This window comes from Motacilla alba, chromosome Z, assembly GCF_015832195.1.
Source record: "Motacilla alba alba isolate MOTALB_02 chromosome Z, Motacilla_alba_V1.0_pri, whole genome shotgun sequence".
Taxonomy (NCBI): domain Eukaryota; kingdom Metazoa; phylum Chordata; class Aves; order Passeriformes; family Motacillidae; genus Motacilla; species Motacilla alba.
Genome location: NC_052046.1, coordinates 18,524,886 through 18,548,636, shown reverse-complemented (window position 1 = coordinate 18,548,636; position 23,751 = coordinate 18,524,886). Strand labels below are relative to the sequence as shown.

Here is a 23,751-nt window from a genome sequence, read left to right as displayed (position 1 = left end):
TGGGGTGTTTCTTGGATAAATAAAACATTGTTGGCTCACAGATGCAACCAACTTCTCTGGTTGGCAATAAGAGCTTGTGGGAGCCATGTGAGAGGCAAACTTTCCTTATGAAGTAATTGTGAAGAGCTGTGTAAGATGTGTTATTACGTATGGTTGCACTTGGGCCCAAATTAAATCTTTGAGAAATAGGTAAAATTGGGAAAAAATAATAGGCTTAAATTTGGTTTTGCTGTTTTGATTGCTTTTTTCTTAGAAAAAGGATTTTTTTTTCCTCAGAAGGCAGGTTATGAAACATAAGCGGACTGAGAAATGTACAGATACAGTGAAACAGAGTATAAACAAAAAATTTCATTAATATCTTGATTGCTGTTTGTCTCTCATGTTTGATTTTTTTAATGTTCTCAAAGAGCATTATTGTTCTGCATCAGCAACTGCTGTCTGCATATGGTCTTCAGCTTCATCTGATTCAATGGCAATGATGTTTGTAAGGCTTTGTCAGATAATTAGAAAAATCAAAACAGATCTCTAAACTCCTGCTTAGCCCAGAAGTTTTCATGGCAATTAAAGTTTTGGCCCTGTGGCGTCAGCAACATGTGAAAGAGTATGGGGAAATTGTGCAGCTACAGTTCTTCAAAGCCAAAGGCATCTCCAATTGAATTTGCTCTCAGCAGGAGGGCCTTGCAGAGGCCGAAGGACTTGTTTCACTTTACACCCTTGTTCAGCTGTAACACAGACTATTCTGCAGTTCTCATGCAGATGGTTGAGTTTTTATGTTCTACTGACTTGTGGGGTGGTGGGACGTGGGAATATTAGGGTTTGCATCAGACTAGTGGGGAACGTAGCACCAGAAAAGAATGTTATGTACCTTCCATTCGCTGTGGATATTCATACAACAAATACTGAGCTGAAAATTCTTAGAGAATATATGCTCTATAAATTCCATAAGATGATTCCCAGTATGCAATAACAAACCTCTCTACCCAGTCCCTGCAGTTAAATTTATTATTTGAGGGAAAAAAAATCCTTCCTATTTCCTGTGTCAGGTACTTGCAAATACTAATTTGTTCCTCTTTCAAAGCTGGAAAACCTTTAAGAAGACATCCTGAAGAGTACATGCCAGTGGTAGCTACACTGTCTTTTTTTCCAGAGTGTGGAACATGACACAATTAGTGTTTTTCTGCAGCAAAACAGCGACACCAAGTAGAAGTGTTTATTAGGAAACAACCAGGGAGATGAGGCTCTATTGCAGTTATGATCCAGTGAACTAGCTAATCAAATTAAGGAAGAGAGAATATTGAAGTAGTAATGAATAAACTGATGACATGCCTGGAAGTTAATGTGGTTTTGTCAACTCCTAACATTTTATTAATATTCCTATACTCAGTATTTAATTTGAAGCTGCAGTTTCTGGTTGCCATTCGGAGACAAGCTATTCGATGGCATCTTCTATGGCATCATAAGTTTTTGCCTTATATATTAAAGTTTATCAACTTTTATGGGAACAGAAGAAAAAGTGTGTAAGCATGACTTAAGTGTGTTAAGTGTTTAAAAGTTTAAAGATGGGCCTTGGTATTTTTGGACCAGTCATTTTATTGCTTGGTAAACTTGGCTTGATTTTTCAACATTTGACATTGGTGACAAACCTTAGGCATTGCTGAAGAGGTTGAGACTGGTTTTGTCTAGAATGCATAGCTCTGTAGCTCTCACCGTATGTGTAGCTGTGTTTGCAGTATGGTTCTAATTTTCAGACATGTGTTGAGCACTTCGTAGCACATGGCTATATCTGAGATCAAAGCTGAGCCTTTGGCTTGTGACTAAAGTAGGATTCAGTCTTTGTAGCTCAGGAACTTCCTGAACTGATGACATGTCAAGATGGTAGGAAAATGCAGTGGCTAATGGTTAGAATGTTTTATTAAAGGTAGTTTTGTTGGGCACATTGTGAGCAGTATGGTAATTGGTGGCTTACAAAGATACATTGTGAAGAAAATAACACCTCTTGTTATGCAAGCCTACTTTGAAGAAATAACTTTGATGATTTCAGTGGAATGGAAATGGGATGGTTAATATTTACTACAGTGGTTTATCTCCTTTGAAGAAGAATAAACTATAAATTACCAGTTTTCAACATAGAGGAATGTTTACAAGTATATACTCTAAGGGTAACTATTCCTTGATATAATGGATAGTCATGACTGCATGGAGAAGGTAAAAGGTGATTCTGAAAGTTGCACAAATCATTTTGCTTTGTTAAGAGAAAAGATGACTGAGAAATCTAACAACAGAATAAAAGGATGGCACAATAGGAGGCAAAATTCAGTAGTGACAGATGCATGCTAATTTTCATTGGCAAGAGTTGGAATTATTTGTAAGTATTGCTGCCTTCTGTTTGTTGTAATATCAAGGCAGAGCTATAGTAAATGAAAATGCATCTAAGACAGTGAGAGCTGTATTATGCAATTAACCTCTGAAGCATAATACCACAGGATATCATTTCACCCTGGAGGCTAGAAGGAATCAAGAAAGGCTCAGTGATGTGTACCTAATTAATTATACATTTAATGGAATATTAGTATCTGCTTCTATCCTATAGACTGCCTAGAGTGAATTGCTAACTAAGAGGGAAATAGAAGACGTTTCCACAGATGAGTATTTTCTGCTCCAGTGTTTCTTGGAGATGCTTGCAGTTTTCTGAGATAGTGGAATAGTCAAGTCATTGGTTGAATATAATAATTTTAGGTCAGAGACAACAAAACCTACCGGTTTCCATATTGGCTAATATGAAATCAGAAAGATATTTAGATTGTTTGGAGCAATGTTGTCAAGTAATTTTGAGTAGATTAATGATAACAGGTAAGATAGATTTGAAATGTTACCTAATGAATTGCAAAAAATGCAAAAACAGATTAATTTGCAAATGTTGTGAGAGGACTAGTAGAGAACAGCTCTGACATAAAGACATTTATATTTACTTTCGAAATTAAAATAAAAAAAATTGGAAAGACAGTATTATAACTCCTGTGTGTGCAAATGCCTCAGAGTTTTAAGTTACTGCTAGGACACTGTACCTTAGTCATTGAATCACTGTGGTATATTTTAGGAGGTTAAGAATGACATTGTCCAATCCATGAATAAGTTGGTTGGGTGGATCATTTGTATACGTGATTTCTGCTTTCACAGTTGTCTTACTTTAGTAAATATTCTTAATGCCATGTTCTTTCCCCAGTTGTAAAGTGACTGTATGTTCTTATTCTAACTAGAATATATCTTGATGTAGCTAACTTTACACTTTTTTTGTTTTCTTTTCCAGTTTAAAAGAATGCTCAACCGTGAGCTAACCCACCTCTCTGAAATGAGCAGGTCAGGCAATCAGGTCTCAGAATATATATCAAACACTTTCTTAGGTAAGACTATGAAGAGTTAACTTTTTTGCCTTTGGGGGTTTTTAAAATCTCTCTGGGCTGTGTTAGAGCCTAAAAGCAAGTGGCTTTCCATATTAATTTCTGCTTTCAGAAACTCTACATGCATTTGTGCAGAGAGATCAGGTTAGATCCACTTCCTCACAGCTCAATTAATTTGTGTAGGTGATTTCCCTGTGTGTGTAATTGCAGATAAATATTCATATACATATTACAACTACTACATTAATACCATATTAAGAAATTATTATAATGAATTATAGAGAATCACATAGATTCTCAGAATATCCTTCTGAGTTGGAAGGGACTCACAAGGATCATCAAGTCTAGCTCTGAAGTGAATGGTCTGTGCAGGGCTCAAACCTACAACCTGGCTTTATTAGCACCATGCACTAACCAACTGGGTTAGTCTCAGAGTGGTAATTATGTATATATTTATATATTAAAGAGAATTCTATCACTATATTTTCCTACTGGAATTATTTCAGGGGTTTCAGTGTGCTGGAAGCACATAAGCACATGTTACCTCAAAAAATCTCACAGAAAGCAGTTAAGATATTTTGGTATTCCCTGCCTGCACATGCACAGTTAGGTGCATGTGGCTAAATAAACATCTGAATAGACTTTTTCGAGAAAGTTTTTTCAGCTCAAGATCTTGGCATGCTGGGATGTGAGCATTAACAAAAGCCCAACACAATATTACAGATAATATGGTTCCTTAACCATGGCTTTTTTTTTTCCTTAAAATTCATGAAAATCAAGAAAACTTTTGTATTGCTGATTTTTGAACATGAATATAAAGATAGTATACCAATCTCAAAACATGTTTTGAGCAAAATACCATTGGTTCATAAAGACAGTGTAAAAAGAGATGCACAGTGAAATACATCTAAATTAGGATAACAAGTACTTGAAAAAGTGACAGTCATGCATGTTAATATCCATCTTATTCTGTGTGAGATACCATAGCTGGTGCTTTTTGTGGCTTTTTTGAAAGAAGTGGGGTTTCTGTGGAGTGCATTTTATCCTGTCACCCTGCCTGAAATGGATGGCTGAATGTGTCTGTTCAGCTGGCCCATGGTTGCAGTGGTGTGCCAACTGCTGCAGCACAGCAGGGTTTCAGATACTGGGAGAGGGATAAGCCTCTGTCACGGACAAGCAATATTGCCCAGCTTCATGTGCCCTAAAAACCACAGTGTGCAGTTGCCTGAAAGGATGACCCACTTAGGCTGTGGAGACTGAGATGCCAGCTTCTGCTTGCTTTCAACTGAAAGCTTGAGACTTACTTTGACAGGGTAAAGAAATGCATCCGTCAGCCTTTCGCATGAGATCTCAGTTATGAGCAGAGAGAGGCCTGGAAAGGCAATCGCTTCTAATTTACTGGACCATGGGTACTGTTTTCTGTCTGCATGAAAAACTAGATACTTAGAATTTTAGGTATAAGAGCAGCACAGTAGTGAAAACACCTCATCTACAGATGTATTGCTTAAATATTTTCAAAATGTGCAGTCTAAGTATGTAGGTTCTGAACATCTATGCAAAGAGAAAACTTTCACTCCCTAGAAGTATTTGATGAGTTTATTATCTAGTTTATTTTTAATACATAACTTACCTCCTCAATATCTACAAAATTTCTTACATTTTTAAGTTAGGAAGGTGTCATGAGAAAACAGGGTTTTCTGTTCTTATTAAAAAAAACCCCAAAAAACCAAAACCAAACTGTTTTCCTTTAGGGATATATGAATGTTTGAAGTTATTTACAATGATAAGAAATATAATCTGTGTATAACACATAAGGCTCCTACATTGTGTATAATAATATGCAAAGTTTCCTTTTTCAGCATCATTAACCTGTTTTTTTATGAATGGAAAATGTTTGAGAACCTGTAATTGAGCATAGCATAAACAGGGTCAAAATGGCAAGCTGTCTTTTCTGGATGTCCAGATGGGCACAGCCCTGTGTGCTCAAAGTTGCAAAAGCAGAGGCAGTCCCATGGAGTTTCTCTGGAGATTTAAGTCGTTCAGACAGACACTTCCTTTCACTTGAGTTACTCTGACAGCTCAGCTAACGAACCTCTGTTTGATGGGTCTAAACTTTGTGCATATGACTGAAACCATAAACATCAAAGCACAGGCACAAGTCACAGCTCCTCATCTGTTGTCAGCTTGCACCACACAAGGGCTGCCATGCTCTGTCTCCCCTTTTTCTCCTTACAAGGAGAGTGGTGAAGTGGGATGGGGTAGTCTGAGTACTCAGTGCTGCAGGCTACAACCTAGTGACATTTCCAAAGTCTCTTCTTCATTGTGATTTGTTTGGAATTTGAAGTGTCCATTAAATGTATCTGCTGATAAGTTTCTAAAAAAACCACCAAACAAACAAACAAAAAAAAAAGGAGGAAAAAAGTGAAGAAGCAAACATAAAAAGCTCGTAATTATAAATGGACTTGCGAACCTCATCTGGTTTCAGTGTCTGTATTGGAAATGAATATTGCAGAAAGAAAAAAATACACATGTAAAAATCCCAATTTTTCTTACTTTCTTTTCAAATTTTGTTTTGGTTTAAGTTTTTTTTAGTTGTTTTGGCTTATCTTCTGTGTCAGAAACACCTTTTCTGGATTTTTGTGGTTTTACTCGTGTATTCCTTGAGGTCTAGAAAAGGTGGAGGTACATTTCAGCAAAGAAAAAGATAATTTGAAGAGAGTCATTAAACTCTAGGTTGAAATACAGTATAATAAAAGAAACAAAAAATAATTCATGTTGCTAGTAGTTTTTTTTCAGAAAAGCCCTTAATTGCACTAACTTGGGTTTCTTTGGAGCAGATGTTTGCAGTGCTCGAGAACCCCATACCTGTTGTGCAGCAATCCTGTGGCAGTTGCCTAAATATATTTTACTCTCAGTTTAATTCTTGTCTAAAGAAGTTTTGCTGGCACATATGTTGATAAATTTTATTAAGTCATGCTGCTGATACTGCTATGGAGGCAAAAGCCCACAGCAAAATTCAGAGGTTAACAAAGCACTCTCTTGTTTTGCCATTATTATTGACTCTAGTTGGGAGGTGCAGAAACACTGCATTGGTGATATGAGCTGCCAGCAATCCAAAGTACTTGTAAATGTGGCTTGGAAACACAAAAGGCTTTCCAAGTTGTGCAGTCTTATAGACAGGACCAGTTCACAAATATCAAATTCTTTGAGTGTTCAAGTCCTGAAAAAGTTTTCTAAAGGTTTACATGAGGACACACATAGACAGCTTTTGAAATACAATTTCAGAAAATGCTTCTCCTGAACAAAAAGAAAAAAAAAATTGTTTTTTCTTGCAAAGTGTATTCCTGTGCAATTGTAATAACATTTTTATACTGAGATGACTGACCCTTTCTACAGCACTGGGGATATGGCAGAAGTGGTAATCAGACAGTCACAAGTTGCTTTTAAAACCAATTCAAAAATAATGAGGCAATTTGAGTAAAAGAGATCTGCTTTTACTGAATTATAGATCTATATTTAGCTTTTCATGAGTTTAGTGATCTTGATAGAAAGAATCCAAGTCTTAAAAGAGGTTTTTCTAAAAATTAAAAAGTCCATGAGGTGCAACTCAACACTGAATTTTATAAATTATTCTCTTTTTATTCATTCTTTTGAAGACAAGCAACATGAAGTTGAAATCCCTTCTCCAACACAGAAAGAGAAAGAGAAAAAGAAGAGGCCAATGTCCCAGATCAGTGGAGTCAAAAAACTCATGCACAGCTCCAGCCTAACTAATTCCAGTATTCCCAGGTTTGGAGTTAAAACAGACCAAGAAGATGTCCTTGCCAAGGTAGAGAATATATGTATGTCCTTGAAATTACATAAACAGAGTGTGGATTTTTCTGTATTATTCTATCCTCTTCTTATACACATTGATTTCAAGCTGCAGCACCAAGCATTTATATCACTTGAAATAGTCCAAATTTGTTGGAGTGGAAGAATAGCAAGTAAAATCAGAATCAGACCATAAGGGTTCATTTCAGCATGAAGACAATTTCATCTGGAGATGGAATGTAAATTATCATTTGTGTATGCATTGAGAAAACTTCTTATTCATAAATATTATCTGAAGATTGAAGAGTAAACATATTGTATAATGTCACAGGAATGAAAATGTATAGATAGCAAACTTATTTTTAAAAATGCACAAGGATATATAGCATTAGCACTGTCCTTCATATTTTTATGTACATTCTTTCCCTTATTTTTTTAATGAAATTTCTTACTATTTTTTTGCACCAGCAGCTAACTACATGGTAGTAACAGAAAATTGGTAGAAAGGGATCAATTGATCCTTGATCAATTTGATAATTTGATCAATTATGCCTCTCCAAAAATTTTCAGGAATCTTATTTGAAGAGTGTTTCTGAGAACCAGGGAGAGAGCAGCAGAATTGCCGCATCTTTGGAGGTTTTCTCCTCACTGAACTTCATTGTCAATAGACAGTGAGGTACCAACGTGTGTCAGTTAAACTCATTCAAGATGCTGTAGAGTTTTTCCCTCTGGAGAAATCCGCTTAAGAGGCAGTCTTTGCTGCTTAGACAAATAAAATTTGAAAAATAGGTAGATGTAAATTCCAATATTGCAAGATTAGTAGCAGTTGCACAGTTTACAGTTTAGCCCTTGCAAAGTTTAGCATGCAACTTTCACAGTGGCCGGGTCTTAATGAGTCCTCTGTTTATAATTGCTTCTCTCAAAAATTGCAGGAATTTTTATGTTAGGTTTCAACCTGGTCATTGCTTGGTTTTACTCTAGGAACTTGAAGATTTGAACAAATGGGGCCTTCAGGTTTTCAGAGTAGCAGAGTTATCTGGAAACAGACCTCTGACTGTCATCATGCACACTATTTTTCAGGCAAGTATGAGCAGTCATGCTGCTTTTTTCTTATCTTGGAGACTGTTCTGTGCTTTGAAATCTAATTGCTTTTCCTTTACTTTTATAGGAGCGGGACTTGTTAAAAACTTTTAAGATTCCAGTAGATACTTTAATCACTTACTTGATGACCCTGGAAGACCATTACCATGCAGATGTGGCATACCATAATAACATACATGCTGCAGATGTTGTTCAGTCAACCCATGTCCTACTATCAACCCCAGCATTAGAGGTAAACTGAAGAAGAAAAGTGGCAGTTGTGAGAGAAGGGAGTCTCCTAAGCTAAATATTAAAGATCTTAGTTTCTGCAATGTTTTTAAAAGAAATCTTTAAAGAAATTAAGAAATCTTAATTTCTTTAATGAATTCTGTTCTTTTAAAGATATTTAGGGAGGATCAAAGTTACATGCAAATATTGTGCAGAAAACATCACTTTTTTTCATTTTAAATCATGGAAATTATCGCTGTCATAACCTTTTTTACTGTAACACAATGCATGTCTTGTTTCTACCATCTTATTATTTGTGCTACATCCTGTTCTGTAGTTATTTCCCATGTGGGACTTTACCTAACCACAGTAGGTGGAAGTTCTTAGGAAAGTTTATTCTGATCCGGAAAGACAACTTTTCTATTTATTTCTGAGACATATTGGAATATGTGCTAAATTTTCACTGGACAATCTCTTCCCCCCTACCCCCCCCCAAAATAAATATTTCAAAATTTTTTTTGGGAAACAATTATTTTGTTCTTTTTGTAGCAATTCTTGAAAGTTCTTAAATCTCTGAAGTAGAAGGATGTGAAAGATGGAGATTTTCCCTCTTTTAAACATAGTTCAGGTCTTAACGTAGCAAGCATTGATATTCGTATATCCCAGCAAACAGTTAGAAAAATTCAAGTAAAGGAAGCAATAGAAAGTTTATTAGTTTGAAAGGATTTACCCTCTTTTCAAGAAGGGCTGCATTTTGACTCTCCTATAATGGTCAGTCTTTCATGTTACTGAATACATCTGTATTACCTTCTTCTTTAAAAGAGGGTTATGAGTGGACCTTGGCAGGTTTGGATCCTCAAAGACTTGGAAATCTCTTGAGAAAAATTTTCTTGTTCTCAAGAAGATCAGATAATGTTCTTGAAACACCACAGGCTTCACCACATAGCTGAGCTAGTCATCAGTAAAGTTTTGGTTTTTATTTTTTCCCAGAGCTGTTTTTTTTCATGGCCTTCTTCTCAGCAGAGCTTTAGCTGGTGAAATGGTAATGTCTGCCCAGTGCCACTGCGGTCCTTGCCTATCTGAGCTGTCCTTCATTAATTTTGAAATTATTTACATCATGTGGGTGCTTCTGACAACAGGGCAGTGGGCTCAGTGACATTCCAAGCCCATTTCAGTCCTCTTTTCTTATCTTCTTAGTAATCTCATACAAATGGAAAATCAGTAAATGCTAAGTGAGATGATTTGCAGTCTGTCGCTATTTTCTTTATATAGGAGATGTGCATCTTTCAAATACAGATACAGAGGAGTCAGGCTGAAATATTAACTTGAATTTGTGCTATAAGTTAGAAATCTGTACTTAATTGCCTAATAAAGGTGGATTTATTTACAGACCAAAGTTGAAAATACTTCAGTTATGGCAGAATTTAGTGATGCTCTCTGTATGAAGTACAAATCACTTTACTTTGGCCAAACTTGAAATATTTATAAAATTCTACATAATTGATGATTTTACAAAGGGTTTGATAGCTTGTGTGTAAAGTCTCTAGAGATCATGGTATATTTTAAATGTGTTTTGCTTGCTTACATCCAGATTCAAGTAGAATCCTTTTTATTGAAAACACTTTTTCGCTGTTTGGTGTTTGTCATTTCTGTTTCATTATATTCTAGGCAGTGTTCACTGATCTGGAGATTCTTGCAGCAATTTTTGCCAGTGCAATACATGATGTAGATCATCCTGGGGTTTCAAACCAATTTCTTATCAACACAAGTAAGTTTGATGTTTAGTGGTTTTCTCAAAAATTAGCTGTGAGGTCTGCACATAGCACCTGAAAAATACCACCAGTTCATTTCTTGTTTGCTTCTATCTCTAACTTTGCTCAGTAAATAGATAGATGTTTATATTTTAAACCTGATATTACTTTGCATTTTTCCTAACTTTAGAAATTATTTACACAGTACACTCTAGCAAGCATTACTAACGTATAAAGTATAAACCTGGCATTGTTTCAATGTATTGCATGTTTTCTTTCCTGGAAATATAGTTAATTTACATTAAATAGATAAAGTTTTAGGATGAGAATGAAGGAAGATTAAAAAAAAAAAAAAAGGCAAGACAAGAATTTATTTGTTTATATTGGAAACATATATGTCCTTGGTGTGACCAAGGATAGAAATTCAGAAAGCAGAAAAGCAAGTTTCTTTTTTAGCAAACAGTCAGGACAATCTCTGCCTGGATCCTGTACTTGGCTTTTGATGTCTCATGCTTTGTAGATTGAATTTCCTCACCCTGTTTCAGCAGCTATGATAAACATGTTTGGTTTTTTTTTTGACCCCAGTGTTATCTCCAAATTTGAAACCTGATGTACTTCTGCATTCTGTAAGGCTGTTGTTGGCAGCATTGCTGAACCTCTATCCCCTCAGTCATCTGCTGAAAAAAAAACCCAGTGTTAACTTTATTGAACCTGATCATGACATGTTTACTCAATAGTTTGTTGCCCCAGTGGCAACTTGCTTGGATTTTGTTGCCTTATGTCACTATTATTGTCCTTTGTAGGTCAGTACAAGTTCCATCATACTGTGTTATTTCTTCTGCTCTCTGGCAACTTCTCCTTTCATGATAACTGACCCAGAAGTGCAAAGTTTAAACAATACTAATAATCCAAGCACAAAAGAAGAAAAAGCTACAGAAATGGAAACATACCTAGGGTTGTGTATTTGACCCATCTGGTTGCATATTTATAGACACTGTCACTTCTGCACATGGCCAAAATCTATGTCACAGGTGTTAAAATAGAATGACCCCAAATCAGCAGTAGACTTTGAAGAAGGGAGCTCCTCCTCTGACTCATTGCTACTGTATATTCAAATAAGACATGCACTTCAGTTTAGCCTGCACCTAGTTTTGTTTGTCTCAATGGCCTAAGGGCCATCCTATAATGAAATTGAATTTGATGACTCATCCTCATGAAAGAGGATTAAGATTGACTCTGGATTTTTTGTGCTTTACTGGGGACCAGTACAGTTCAGCAGTGCAGGCAGAGAGTGAATCAAGCTTTGTGCAAAAACCAAAGAATTCTTAATTGAATCGTAAGAGTGGGCATATGTAAGTAAAGCTTTTTCTTTTCTTGTTGAGTCAGAAATTGAGTACCAGGTTGTATTGGTGGCCCCAAGGTTCTGTGAGGAAACCAATGAATTGTTTAGGTTTAAGAGTGTTGACTTAGTTGAAGGGATGAGTAGTGGTGCATAAAGCTTTTACTTCTAGTTAGACAGATTGAAATTCAACTAATGTAGGAGTCATACTCTTGCTGATAATTATCACCTTAAAAATATATCTTGTTTTTCTCAATTCAGCTTTTGATAAAAGATGCTTATGTGTCAGCCAAGTAAAAACACTAATTGAAACTTTCAGCTGTTGCAAAGCTGAAAGAAACAAAGAGATTTTGTTTATTTTAAATTGTTCTGTACAAGGAAGAAACTGCAGGGACAGAGACAGAAAACGATCATCTAATGTCAGCTTCTCAAATCCAAAATTTTCCTAACCTTTAGAAGATAATTTGCTTCCATCTAATTTTGTTTCTCCAGTGAACCAAACAATGTATTAAGATTTCACTAAATATAGGAATGCATTTAAAAAAAAACATGATAGACTTAGTTACTTAAAGTATGTACACATTTGCGATATTTTCATATTTTTTATAATTAGTCTTGTGACTTTTCTGACTATTATTTTCCTATATAAAGTCTATTACAGAGTTGTTGACTAAACGAATCCCTCTTGAATGCTATTAAATAACAAACAAATGTGAAGTATATTAGCATCAGAGGAGATGTTTATTTTACCACTATAACTCTATCCTTCCAGAAAAATATTCTTGAATCTTACAGTGTGTTACAGAGGTTACCAAAGGGGAACTTCCTTCCATTTTTGTACCCATTTTGAATTTGAGTGCATTTTAGCTGTGTTTGCAGCTCCAGCTCTTCCAAAGTATTTTGGCAATGTAGAGTGTTTTGCAGTTGCAGCAAATCAGAAGGCTGTTTGAAAGGAAAATAAACTAGTGCATGATCTGCGTGAGAAAAGCAATGTGTTGTATGTGAAAGACGAAAGACAGATCATTTTACAAACTTGCTTTATTTCTGCTTTTGCTGTTTCGGTTTTGTTGTCTTTGGGATAAGGAAAGGCAGAGGAAGGCTTTCCTGATTCAACAGATGGATTTACTCAAGACAGGAGAGGAAGACAGCAGGAGAATAGATAATGAGATTAATGAAATCTGAAGATCAAAGCTTTTAGGGACCTCCTGTTGAACCAGAAGTATTTTAAAATATAGCTGATGTTAAAGAAAAAAAGAGGACTAAGAGTGGAATAGCCTGATGTATGTTTAGTGTTAGGCCAGAACAGCTGTAATAAACAGAAGTTAATACAGCACAGGAAAGTATGATTGCATAAAAATTATTTGAGTTTTTTTGTGATAGATTTATTTACAAGCTGTATCTTAAAGCATATTCAAGCTCTGTGCAGTATTCCTTGGTTAAAGCTAAAGCTGTGCAGACAGTTTTGTAACTGCTTTGATTTTTCAGAGCTGTCTGTTCAGCAGGTCTAAGCTGACCTTACATGTGTGCCCTAGCACAGGCATGGCTGGGAAGTGTGTGTTATTCTCATTGCCATATGGGGTTACTGAGGTAAGAATAATTCCATTAGTGAAGACAATATTACAGACAGCAGCAGGGACTGACCATGCCTAAACACAAGGCAGCATTCAAGGCCACTGCCTGCAGTTTCACACCACATGACATTACATGAAAAAGACAGAAGCATAGCTGTTACCATCCTACCAGCCTTCAGTTGTCATGGACTAACAACTTTAAGTCTAGTTCACTAGGCATCTTAGCATTTAGATAACTGCAGAAAGAAGTTATTTGAAAATCAAGAAGCTTCTGCTCTGCAGACCTGCAGAAAAGCCTCAGCTGTGTATTCCCAGGTCAGAGTGCTAGGAAGCTGAAACAAGACTGTGTAATTTTAGGTGTTGTGACGGAGAGAGGCATGAGAAGACAGCACATCAGTGTGTTTTAGTTAAGATGTGTTTATGCATATATTATGCATATAATATTTTCCAAGATACCTCTTGCAGGTATGAAAATTTATTCTAAAAATTAACTTTCTTATATTTTTTCTAACTTGCCACTCCAGGCACATGTTCCTGCATCATTGCAAAGCCTTTTCTTTGTTTTGCTCAACTTTGGCTTGACCTAGTAAGTTGTTCAGTGAATAATTCTGTAACTTTCAGGGCTGCTTCTAAAAGTTTATCTGTAAATCTTGTTATGCATGTAATGAATTTGAAAAAGATCTTAAGGGATTTGGTAGAAGCACAGGCTTCTGTAATGTTCTGCCCCGCAATTGTTATTGCAGATTCTGAACTCGCCTTGATGTACAATGACTCATCAGTACTGGAGAATCATCACTTGGCTGTGGGTTTCAAGCTGCTGCAGGAAGAAAATTGTGACATTTTCCAGAATTTGACCAAAAAACAGAGACAATCATTGAGGAAAATGGTCATTGACATTGTGAGTTTTGAGATTTTGTCTTCCATAGAGCTAGAACATTGAATAATAAAGAACAGAAGCATATTATGATAAATTACATGTCATCAGGCCCATAAACAACGAAGTGAAAGTTTGAAGTTTTGTCATATCTTACCCAAATACAAATAGTGGGGTATTTTAAATTCCACTCACTTTCTATGCATTTCTGGAAGGCATACTGTTCTATGTCAAGCTGATTTTGTACTCACATGATGCCATTCTACCATTACAGGTAGAAATTTGCTACTGTATTAAAAAGAATTTGGGCTGATCAGTTCATTCTGAGCAATGCTAAACAATGATTTTGTCATATTCTTTAAAAAACTATATGAGAACCTACTATTATGAATATACAGGACTCTTACTTGTATCATGTATTCAGACACAGAAGCTATGGGTGTCTTCCAAAAATGTTGATTCATATGTTCAGTTATTTTTCAAAAAACTCCACTACAATAATTTACATAGCATTCATTTTTTGTTTGTTTTTTTTCTAGGTACTTGCAACAGATATGTCTAAGCATATGAATCTACTGGCTGATTTAAAAACTATGGTTGAAACTAAAAAAGTGACCAGTTCTGGTGTCCTGCTTCTTGATAACTATTCAGACAGGATTCAGGTAAGGAAATGCATCTGGAAATTTTCACTTGTATTACATACTTAATAACATTGTCTTCCCCATTCTCCACCATGGATTAGAGCTGTCTCTTTCACACCATGATTTGCTGCTTCCCTCTGTTTCCTCCCTGGCCTAAATAACATGGTTATTTAACATGGTTATAGTCTCTAGGAGACTAACAAAGTGCTAGGGTAGTTCGGAACTAAATTAGACTTTGGCCTTCCCTTCAAATTATCAAAACGTAATTCTCGTTCTCACAAGGATTTTGTGACCTTTATAGAAGCAGAGGCAGCAGAAGCCAGTTAATTCATGGCTATTACTGCAAGTGGGAAAAGCACACAAGCACATAAGTTTTGGCTGTTTAGAATAAATTTTTCATTACATGTACTTTCAGATTTTTTTTTGCAGTCACCAGAAATGTAAATAAAAAAGGAGCTGCTTTTCTTCAGTGCAATTACTCCACAGGTGTTCAATGTATTCTAGGTTCTTCAGAATATGGTGCACTGTGCAGATCTGAGCAACCCTACCAAGCCGCTCCATCTCTACCGCCAATGGACAGATAGAATAATGGAGGAATTTTTCCGTCAGGGAGACCGGGAGCGAGAAAGGGGAATGGAGATAAGTCCCATGTGTGATAAGCACAATGCATCTGTAGAAAAATCACAGGTAACTGATTTTATAAGGTAGTTAAACCTTTTAGAAGAAAAGGATGGTACAAAGTCATGTCTTGAACAATTTCTGAATGCACTTTTTTCTTTTCTTTCTCTGAGTTAATTAATTCAGCTCCTCAGTAGTAAGTGTGGCAAATTGAGACTTTTACTGTGAAAACATAGTGCGTGGCAGTATGTTTGCTGAAGGGATTCCGTCACTGTCCTGACCTGAAAAGCAGCATACATGCCAAAAGAGATTATTGTACAGGTGATTAGGATTTCCTTCAAAAACATAATTAAGTATAAAATAGGTATTTATCTCACTAGATGCAGTGGAGTTGTTTGGAATGAGCAGTTCACTTGAAACCAAATTCTTTCCGTGCCGTTATCCAACATCCTGAATCAGACTTCTGAAAAGTAAAAGACCTTATCTGTTTTATAAACTAGTATGGTTTCCTTTCAGACACCTCTAAGGGTAATGTATCTTGTGTCTCTTCCTGGCATTATATTTCTCATACTTTGCATGACTTACTCATTTCTCTGTGAGTAATCATATTCTTGCATTATTTGAAACAGGTGGGTTTTATAGATTACATTGTTCATCCTTTGTGGGAGACATGGGCAGATCTTGTTCACCCGGATGCCCAGGATATCTTAGATACACTGGAGGACAATCGAGAATGGTACCAGAGCACAATCCCTAGAAGTCCCTCTCCTGCACCTGAAGAAAAGGAAGAGGGAAAGCAGGGTCAAACTGAAAAATTCCAGTTTGAACTAACGCTGGAGGAAGATGGTGAGTCAGACACTGAAAAGGACAGTGGAAGTCAAGTAGAAGAAGACACCAGCTTCAGTGACTCCAAGACTCTTTGCACCCAGGATTCAGAATCCACTGAAATTCCTCTTGATGAGCAAGTAGGGGAAGAAGTGGAAGAGGAGGAGAACCAAACAGCAGCAGAGCCTTGTATGGTAGAAGAGCATTCTCCTGACACATAACAATGAAAACACAGTCTTTTTCTCTCTTGCTCACTCCCTTTGTTTTCCTCTCTCTCTCTTTTCTTTTTTTTTTTTTTTTTTTTTTTTTTTAGGGGGAGGGTGGGGGGGGGCTGGGGTGTTTTCAGTATTTTTCTTTTTTTTTTAATGTAGGCAATGATTTCCAAAGTATATGTCACATACTACAACCATGGTCAGAACTTGGTGTTATCTGCCAGAATGATTGTTGATCAAAACTGAAGTTGATGATTCAGTTTGGCACTCAGGAATATTGTAAACAGAATTTTCACCTCAATGCTGTCAGAAAGCAGGGGGAGAACATCCATAAATTGCATTTTAATAAGGTCTCTATTTGGCAGATTCCATTTAATAAAGCAAATGCTTTCAGAGGAGTACCACCTGCTAAACAAATGTTGGTGTGCTTTGATAGCTTTTGAATTCATTGTATTGTATTGTAAGACATTGGATAATGTTCATCTGTAGAGGAAACACACAGGAAAAACATTGAGGTTCCTACTGGAAAAAAAATTCACAAAAGTGATGGGACACAAATGGATTCTGTTACCAACATGAAGATAAGCTGTGAAAATTACATAATTTTCTAATTTCTAATCTTCTAAGACATGACTGAAGAAAATGTGACCCAGTGGGTTGCACTAACCTCTCCATTTTGTATAATATGTGAAAGAGAGATCTTTTTTAGATCTCACTTTTATTAAATATACCAAGGTATTATATTAAAAAAAAAAAAAACACTTTCATCTGCCACTGGTTATTTTTTTTTCCCAAAGAGTAACTTACAAGTTTTCAGTACAAATCTGTACTACACTGGATAATACTTGTAGGGCTTTTTCTTCAATTTTTTTTGGCACCTTAGAATGTCATGGTAATATTGAGCTGTAAATATCTATTATTTTATATATTAGTGAGTTCCATGCCTATTCTTTGTGTTACATAAAACTTTTTCAGAAGGACAGTTTTTTTTGTTTATTTGTTTTTTCATGACAATTTTCCCAGATATGTTAGTGTACTTATACAGTGCTTTTGCCCTCATAGTAGCCTGATCCTGCCAACTCTGTCTTACTACAAGAAGTGGTCCTGATGATACCATCTGGGACCACTAACATTAGGATTTACAGGACCAGAGCCTGTAAAAAGAGTAATGAATTGTCATCAGTACAAAAGCACCTCTTTTGCCAGTCTAATCAATTTTGTTCCTCTGAAACATGGTTTTTCAGACTGCTTTTGTCTGGGAGCTATAGACTTCTAAATCAGAACAGACTAATACAATGTATGAAATAATTGTTCTGGTGCAAAAAATCATTAGTGTAATATTTCCAACTTATGACTCCCAGTAAATTTTAATCTGGGTAGCTATCTAGTTAAAGCATTTGCTAATCTGAGAGGTGTACAACATAAAAATGATGATTAGTGTTATTTTTTCATGTCCTTGCAGCTAGAAGAGCCAGGCCAGTCTTGTCTTTTTATATTATTGTGTAAGCGAGCAGTGCATCATCAGAGTAGTAGCTTTCTCCATATTATTTCAATCTTAGATCTTTTCATCCTTTATCCAGTTTGGGCTAAGGGAATCCTACCTTTCAGTTTGATTGGTACTGAAAGCTTCCATAACTTGGAAGGCTAAAGGGAGGTAGGAGTTCATCTTTGTCATTTTTCAGTCTTGATGTTTGGTCACATGAAAGAAGAGATTTTACTTCCTCCACTTTACTCTTCATTAGTATTGTAGTTTTGAGTGTAGAAGGTGGGAAATAGTTGCCTAAGGAGGCTAACAGACTCCTACATTGCAAAATTCTGTTAAAATGACAATATCAATATAATTTCTTATTAAAAGGTAATAGCAGCAGCCATTATTTTCTCTTTGTATTTTTTTTTTAGCAAATTTGCTACAAATTTGAATATCAGATATGAAGGCAGGTACTTTTAAATTACCAGATATCTAGAACAAAAACCTGTTTTAAACTAATTGGCTAATAGTTCGACTTTTAAATAAATTTTGCATTCTTCTATATCCAGGTCATAATTTTCTTTACCATTAGCCCTTACAGGGCCTTAGCACAGAAGATGCAGAAGGAGTAAAAGAATGGAGACAACTCCTGGGGATTTTTGTGTTTTGACTTTTTTTAAAATTCCTTTGTTTTTCATTATTTCTTGCTGAACCTGATCCATCTAAAAGTCCTTTCAGCCCCCCATGAGTGCCTGGTACCTCAGTAGTGGAAAAGCAATATAAATTCTAGAATAACCAGTAGGGCCTGGAAGGTTTTGTTTGTGCACTAATTGAAAGTAAATAAACATAAAACCATGTTGTGAGATATACACCTGTACATGTGGACAATCAAATCATAGAAAATGATACCATTTCTTAGAGTTGGGGATATAACGCACTGTACAATCTTTTTTTTTTCCTCTTTTGCCAAAGTGTGTTTTAGCATTGTACACTGCTTCAAACAATACAATTTACAAGTGGCTTTATGTGTTGTGAATATTTTTGCCATAAAAAATGCAGTGAGTGGATATTGAGTGGGAGGAAAAAAGAAAAATCACTTGTTTATAACAGTACACTTTAGCTTGCAAGTTGCTGTACTCAGTAATGCTGTATTTAAATTCTTAAATTGTTTTGTGTCATTAAAAAGGATAATGAAAGAATATAGATAGAACAAATAGCATTCAGAAGTTTAAAACTTGAATGAAATGGATTTTATAGAAAGCTTTGACAGTTCTTTTCAAATGCGTTATTTATTTTTTGTGCCATGCATTTTTCTCACCAAATGACCTTACCTGTAATACAGTCTTGTTTGTCTCTGTTTACAACCATGTATTTATTGTAATGTACATACTGTAATGTTAATTGTAAATTATCAGTTCTTATTATAACATCATCCTTGTCAGGGTGGTGTTGCTGTATCTGGAAACTCTTGGTGAGAGAATGACTATTGTGTATACATATTCCTTGTACATTTCTTCTCCTGTAATATATTCAGTGTCACCATAGAGCTCGTTTATGGAAGATTCAAGAGAAGTATAAAATACATAAAGATATATTGATTAAAAAAGCTGCAGGTCTTTGGTCCCAGGGCTGTGCCTTAACTTTAAACAATATTTTCTTGTTTAGCTGCATTTGAAAGTAAGGTAGCCTTGGGGCTGGGGCTGGACATTTCTACCATATTTTTAGTTGCTAACTGATGGGGGATACTCTTACGAGCTAATATGTGTAATACTACAATAAATTTTCATTCTTGACACTGCTGGAAGTTCAAGCTTTTGCAGACTTCTGGTAATGTAATTGTTTGTCTCTGAATATCTTTTTACAGCCTGTAATTGGGGATTATTGCAGCCATTTTTTGTTCCTAAAAAAGATAAATAATTGATGCTGCATTTCAGTGCTGAAATGCACTGAAACAGCTTTGGAAAGCATCTCTAATAAACGGTTGATTTTAATGCATATTGTGAAATGGAATGATCAGAATTAAGAGGGTGTAACTCATACACTTTTACAATTGTCTGTAATGTGTCTTCTTTAGTAGCACAAATGATCACTGTATAAGCAGAATCCATAGTAGGATAGATATACAACTTCAGTCTTGGAAATGCTTTCCAATATTAGTGTTACAAGTAGCCAAAGTTTATTTTATATAGGTGTAGCTAAAGCTTTGTGCAGGTGTGTGTAGCATAGTGCACTAGCTCTCCAGAAGAGCAGTAAACTGTTAGATGTTTTAATAACACTACTATTAGGTTTGCAGGTTGGACTGAGCAACTCTTGCTGTTTGACTTGTCACATTGCTCCAGATAACTCAGAGCTGGTATCATTGAATTTGCCAGAGTGAGGTAAAAACCTCGTCTCCATTCCAGTGATACCCAGCCCTGGTAACTTGCGACTTATTAATGGAAGGAGAGATTCTTTTCCAAGAAAAAACAGAATCTCCTTTTTGACACAAACTGTAGATTTTAGCAGCCCTGGCCCAAAGGAATTTGAATGCTTTTGTTTTATATGGTCTAAAAGGGACACTACCACAACAGAAATCCTGAACAATTTCTTGTTACTGTTTTAATTCGGTATTTTCTTTGGGGATGTCTTGAGAGTGGCAACTTGTGTGAACATTGCACATGGCTATTCTTTCACTGATTTCTTAGCCTCTCTTACAGCCTATGGGTTAGTACTGTACATCAATACCTTCATATGAAATTTTATATGCAATGGAAATAAAAGCATGTGTTGATTCTGCCTAGTTACTGCATTTGATTTTTTTTTTTTGAAAGCTAACTTTTTTACATGCATCCCGTACTTTTGACAGCTTTAGAGGAAACACATTTCCAGAATAGTTTGATTACCATATTTTGTCAGAATAGTGTTTCTGAATAGTACATAGATAATACAAAATAAATATGAGCAAATCAGAAAAGTCAGTCAAATATGGTATTTTTAAGAAGCCTAATCCACAAAGGTGTGACTTATAGTTATAATAGAAAGGCATACAGTCTTGGTTTTCAGAAAATTTTACCACTGGCTTCAATGGCTTTAAAGAAGCTAGATGTCTAGAGGTTGTCTAGAGGAGCAATATGCTGTGTTACCACAAAGAAACATAACCAAACCAAACAAAATTAAAAAAAAAAGAAAATGTACCACCAGTTAGACATTATCACAATCTCTGTTCCAAATGGATGAAAAAAAAAATTCCATAAATTATAGTGTTTTCTTGAGGAAGAAATCTGGTCTTAATATTAATCCAAATCTTAAAGAGGTTTTCAGGCACCTTTTAGGTGCCTGGCTTTCAGGATCAGTATGGCATTTTGTGAGATTCTTTGCTTAAGTGAAAATAGTTCATGATTGAATTAAAAAAACAAATCTATGTTCATTTTTTTCTTTAAATCTCTTAGGTCCTTCTTTGGGTTTAGGGATTTGTTTGCAAGGAGAATGAATTTTTAGGACTACTTTTTCATTCATACCTTTGTGTCAGAAAATGCTGATCGGTTCTGTGTGGGGAAGATGAAGGATGCTGCTGTGGGTGGATAAATTAGATTATGTCTGTCACTCCTGTCAGGCTCCTTCTTGCATGTTTCCAGCAGCCCTAATAAGAAAATGGCTTGCATACATCATGGCTATTATTATAAGGAAGAAGCAGTCCCAAATTATTGTTGACAGCACTAAAACCTTTTCAGTAAGCAGATCAGGTACCACAGCCATGCATAAGCCTGAAGCTGGCAGCAGTAGCTCATGGCTTCCTTCCTACATCCTCTGGCATTACTTTGTCAATCTCTGCGCATGGAAATAATGAATCAGAATAGAGAAGTTTCGGAGCAAAACCAAAATGTATCCCCTGTTTCAGTGCAGACAGCTGCTGCTGTAGCAGTTCAATGTGTTTACGAACAAATGACTCTTCCATTTCCTAATGAGACAAATAGTCTGAATAGCTGCAGCTTTGTTTGCTTAATCTCTGTGCAATGTGGAAAATGAAAGTCACAGCTACTAGCACACGTAGTGTTTACTGGAATGATCAGTCCAATTTCTCTCCAGCTGTGATTAATTTTGCTTAGGTTTTTCCAGGAAAAAAACCAGAAAAAAAAAGTTCAAAGATACTATAAAAGCCTTAGTTAGTTCAATTTAGTTTAGTCTGAAGAATAAAGAAAATCTCTAGCTTCCTCCTGCCAAACTGGTTGAGAAATCTGCAAAAGTAATGAAGGGGGATAGGAAGTCCAAACAAAAATCATAGTGACAAATTAGGAGCAAAACCTGAGCAGGGAGAAATACTTTCCAACTAAAATAATCTTATTTCATCAAAGACATCCCATAGTTTGAATATGGACATTAGGAGAACTGACTTTGAGTTTGATTTTTGTCTCAGTTCCTTGGGTACAAAGCTGTATTTTTTTTTTTTTTTTGCCTTTTTGCAAAGCAAATATTTTGAGTTCTTTGAAGTTACTGGTAAAAACTGTTTACGTAGTTAAGATGCATGTATAAAAATCTAAAATTGTTCAATACAATGCAGAGTTAATCTCAGCTTTAAAGACTGAAAATGTGGGATAACTGTCTCAGATAAACAAGCCCTTAGTGTGGGAGGTATCACACCTGAGTAAACAGCCCTTAGTGAAAACAAGAGGGAGAAGACATAGGAGTCCAAATAGTGTTAATTAACTAGTGCTGCTGAGCTGGAAAGACAGCAAATGCTGAGATCAGAGACTCATCAATCATGTTACCTCCAGTCTTAACCCTATCCTTCTCTAACATCCATCAAGTTCAGATGCCTACGATATCAGCATTTCTATTATGCAGCAGAGACCATTTTTTGTTTTCTGAAGAAATGTGGAAAACAAAATAGAGGTTTTGCAGCATGTAGTAGCCAAACTACAGAGACATACTTTGTACATGTGTGGACGTGGCTTGCAGCAAATGCTGGTAAGCCATCATTGCATGGGGCTAGGCAGAGGTTAAAGTTAGCTTAAAATCCTCAGAATCTTCTGAGACTCCAGAAAACGAACAGCCAAATCTCTTAAGAACTTAATTTAAATTCATTATTTTACCTTGAGCTGGTTTTGTCAGGGGTAGAGTCAATTGTCTTCACAGGGGCTGTGTTTTAGACTTGTGCTGAACACAGGGCTGACAATACAGAGATGTTTTTGTTATTACTGAGCAGGGCACACGCAGAGCCAAGGCCTTTTCTGCTTCTCCTGCTGCCATGGTGCTGAGGGGACTGGGGCTGCCTGGGAGGTCGGGAGGAGACACGGCCAGGACAGGCGACCCCAGCTGACAGAGGGATATTCCAGACCGTGTGACATCATGCTCACTGTGTAAAGAGGGGGAAGAAGGAGGAAGGGGGGACATTTGGAGTGAGGAGTTTGTCTTCTCTAGTCACCATTATGTATGATTATGCTTTGCTCTCCTGGAGACGGCTGAACTCCTGCCTGCCCATGGCAAGCAGTGAATTAATTCCTTGTTTTGCTTTGTTTGCATGCACAACTTTTGCTTTCCCTATTAAAAACTGTCTGTACCTCAGCCCATGAGTTCTCCAGCTTCTACCCTTCTGATTCTCTCCCAGCCTCATTTATGGGGAAGCAGATGTTAGAGCTTGGTTAATGGCTGAGGTTAAGCCAAGACAAGATCTCATTGAAACCTATCAAAAATGGTCCGTCTGGGGTTGCCTTGAAAGAGTATGAAACCCATGGAAACACACAAGTGAGGAGAGAGAAGCAGGAAATGTTTTAAGGAAATGTGTGGGAAAAAAAGGACCAAAAAAAATTTGAAAAAGAGATTACTGCAATCTGGCTCAGAGTTCTGACATTTCTTAGCAGGGACACAACCTCCAACTGTCATCTGAAGTTCTCCTGTGGAGTAGGCATACAGGCCTTCAACTGAGAAGCAGTGAGGGCAGGGAGAAACATGAGGAA

The 23,751-nt window shown here is 36.3% G+C and overlaps 1 protein-coding gene across 12 annotated transcripts in view; it reads left to right on the top strand.

Moving 5' to 3' along the window:
* PDE4D (phosphodiesterase 4D) overlaps positions 1-16,435 on the top strand; it is a 530,024-nt gene extending 513,589 nt beyond the window's left edge. For 11 of the 12 annotated variants that reach the window (XM_038123327.1, XM_038123328.1, XM_038123329.1 and 8 more), the window contains 9 exons: positions 3,308-3,401; positions 7,055-7,227; positions 8,193-8,291; positions 8,380-8,544; positions 10,188-10,287; positions 13,924-14,078; positions 14,594-14,716; positions 15,200-15,382; positions 15,943-16,359. In XM_038123327.1, the coding sequence (XP_037979255.1) occupies positions 3,308-3,401; positions 7,055-7,227; positions 8,193-8,291; positions 8,380-8,544; positions 10,188-10,287; positions 13,924-14,078; positions 14,594-14,716; positions 15,200-15,382; positions 15,943-16,359 (1,509 nt within the window). Of the gene's footprint in view, positions 1-3,307; positions 3,402-7,054; positions 7,228-8,192; positions 8,292-8,379; positions 8,545-10,187; positions 10,288-13,923; positions 14,079-14,593; positions 14,717-15,199; positions 15,383-15,942 lie in introns of all 12 variants that reach the window. The other variant, XM_038123325.1, reaches the window with a different exon arrangement.
* The last annotated feature ends 7,316 nt before the right edge of the window (positions 16,436-23,751 follow it).